General features: G+C 32.5%; 1 protein-coding gene across 1 annotated transcript; it reads left to right on the top strand.

The window, feature by feature from the left end:
* Positions 1-1321: 1321 nt before the first annotated feature.
* On the top strand, positions 1322-2116 carry LOC107104711 (CMP-N-acetylneuraminate-beta-galactosamide-alpha-2,3-sialyltransferase 1-like; the record flags this gene model as incomplete). Its single annotated transcript, XM_015404782.1, has 3 exons — positions 1322-1540; positions 1654-1850; positions 1937-2116. Coding segments are annotated over exons 1-3 (587 nt in total), but the record flags the coding sequence as incomplete, so codon positions are not given.
* Between the last annotated feature and the right edge of the window lie 356 nt (positions 2117-2472).

Below are 2472 nucleotides of genomic sequence, written 5' to 3'. Positions count from 1 at the left end.
CTTCGTGTGGACAGGGCCTTAGCTATTTTATATTTAGCTATATAGTTATATATAGCTAAGTCATAATTAGGCGATAATATCTCATAATTCTCACAATCATGAGATATCAAGAGAAACTATGTTATAATGATTAAATCCAAAATTACTGGTGCTTCCATCTGTAGCCATGCTGGATGTCTACATGATCCTCACAGTTGTTGTTTAATGAAGGGTGATTTATGAGATAGCTAGGTTGTTGCTTCTTTTCTTTTTATCAGAATGGTGGAAAAATGGGCTTCCACAAAAAAAAAGGCAATCCGTAAATACAACTTTGAAACTATAAAATTTTCTCCCACAAAGTTAACATTTGATCATTGCTGCACTTTATGGAATGGAAATGTTTATTTAATTTCTGAAAGTTGTACTAAAGAAGTTTCATTTTGTTTACACTCTGTCTATAAAAAAATTAAATTTTTTAAGAGAAATTTAACTTTTTTGTCAGATTTTATATTTTCAAATGATCTTTTTCCCCCCAAGTTTTTCTTTTATTGTTTTGTACTTTTATATTTTTTCACTCCCCCCCCAATTTCTCTTTTTCAAATTGAGTTGTACAAATTGCATCCATTTCTTTCAAATTGAATTTCCCATTGTCTTCACTTTGTGGGTGGGCTTTTCTCTGAACTGAGGAAGCATTTTTATTGATCTGCATGCATCTTGGCAACAACATTCTATTGTTCAGTGTAGGTCAAGAGTGAGCATTTGCAACGGGCCTAAACTGAAGGGAATGTGATCAATATAATGCAACTTGTAAAACTCCATCCAACAAATACAATTTTTAAATAAATATGTTTGGAAAAAATAAAAAGTAACAAACCCCTTTTCTTGATCAAGATATTTTTCTAAGGTTTATTTCTGCATTTATTTTAAAATTTTCATATACAAAACATATTTGTAACAATAGTTGAAATAAAATCACTCCATTTTCATACTAAAAATGTAATCTTAAAGAATGCTTTGGATCTAATGATTTAAAATTGATATTTTTTCTTGGAAAATGTATTTGCATTTACATTTTTCTCTCTCAGATTTTTTTATGCTAGAGACCTTTAGCTGCAGAGAATTCAAACAATTCACCAATTTGAGTTTCTCATAAAGTCAAACTTTTCAATTTTTTGAGTTAAATCAGTTGAGTGTGAATTTTCAAATCAATGCATTTAACTACAAATTTAGTTTTTGATCAAATGATTTAAGGGCACAAAGCTGATCCTCGCTGATTAATTTAAATTCACTACTTCGTTTGGTTTCTTCACAGATTAAAATCCCTCATAATTACAAGAATCTGACATCCAGGATGGGATATAAAATCAAGCTGCTTCTTTTTCTGCTGGTTGTAACAGCTATGGGGGTTCTACTCAGGTCAGAATACACCAACTTGCCTCAACTGATACATCAAAGCATATGGTGCTGTTTTTCTAAAGATAATCTGGTGTTCATTCGTCGAGTTGAGCCATTTCTGTCTGCAAACATCAACATCTCCGAGGATGCTTTTACTTGGTGGAAGGCAAGCCACCTCTTATTTTACATGTATAAAAACCATGTACTGTATGTATATATTTTTTTTTCCAGTTGGGTCACTTGAGTTCATTAATAAACAATGTCTGATCTATGTGGCAGAACATACAGGAAGAGGAACATGACTTCACATACTACAAAGCGACAGTTAAGAAGCTCTTTAAGATATTTCCACCAGTTCCCACCTTTGGAAAATCGAGCACAGGCAGAACCAAGACGTGTGCTGTGGTTGGAAATTCTGTTAATCTGAAAGGATCAGGGTATGGACCTCTGATAGACTTAAATGATGCAATCATAAGGTAAATGTTACATTTTTGTCCTAGAAACATAAGAAGAAAACACCCTGTAACAAACATTTATTTTCCTTTTTTTTCCTGCTGCTCAGAATGAACTATGCTCAGATCCGTGGTTACGAGGCTGATGTTGGGACTAAAACGACTCATCATGTCATGTATCCAGAGAGTGCTGTAAACTTAGATGGCGCCACCCATCTTCTGCTGCTCCCCTTTAAAATACAAGACTTGGAGTGGCTCATCCAGGCTTTTACAACAGGATTCTATGGAAAGTAAGATATATTTAAAGGGCATGGACTGTATTATTATTTCAACATTACCTTTACAGCATTTTTATGCATTGAAAAAAAATTATACATTTAAAAAAACTTTCCAATCCAGTCCAAATATATTTTTTAATCACATAAAACAACCCCCCTGTTTTTGAATATATATATATAAAATATATATAAAATATGTATTGAAAAATAAATAAAACATAAAACAGTACAGATAAAAGACAAAACGGCTAAAACGGTTAAAACTAAGTTCACACAATAAAAAAAATCAAAATAATAACAAAAAATAATAATTACTTCAAAAGGCAGCCAGGCAGACGAGCTCCGTGCCTGTTCCCATGTCAGAGGAC

The sequence above is a fragment of the Cyprinodon variegatus genome, unplaced genomic scaffold (genome assembly GCF_000732505.1).
Source record: "Cyprinodon variegatus isolate N-32 unplaced genomic scaffold, C_variegatus-1.0 Scaffold1856, whole genome shotgun sequence".
In the NCBI taxonomy this organism is placed as follows: Eukaryota; Metazoa; Chordata; class Actinopteri; order Cyprinodontiformes; family Cyprinodontidae; genus Cyprinodon; species Cyprinodon variegatus.
This window is presented reverse-complemented; position numbering and strand designations above follow the sequence as displayed.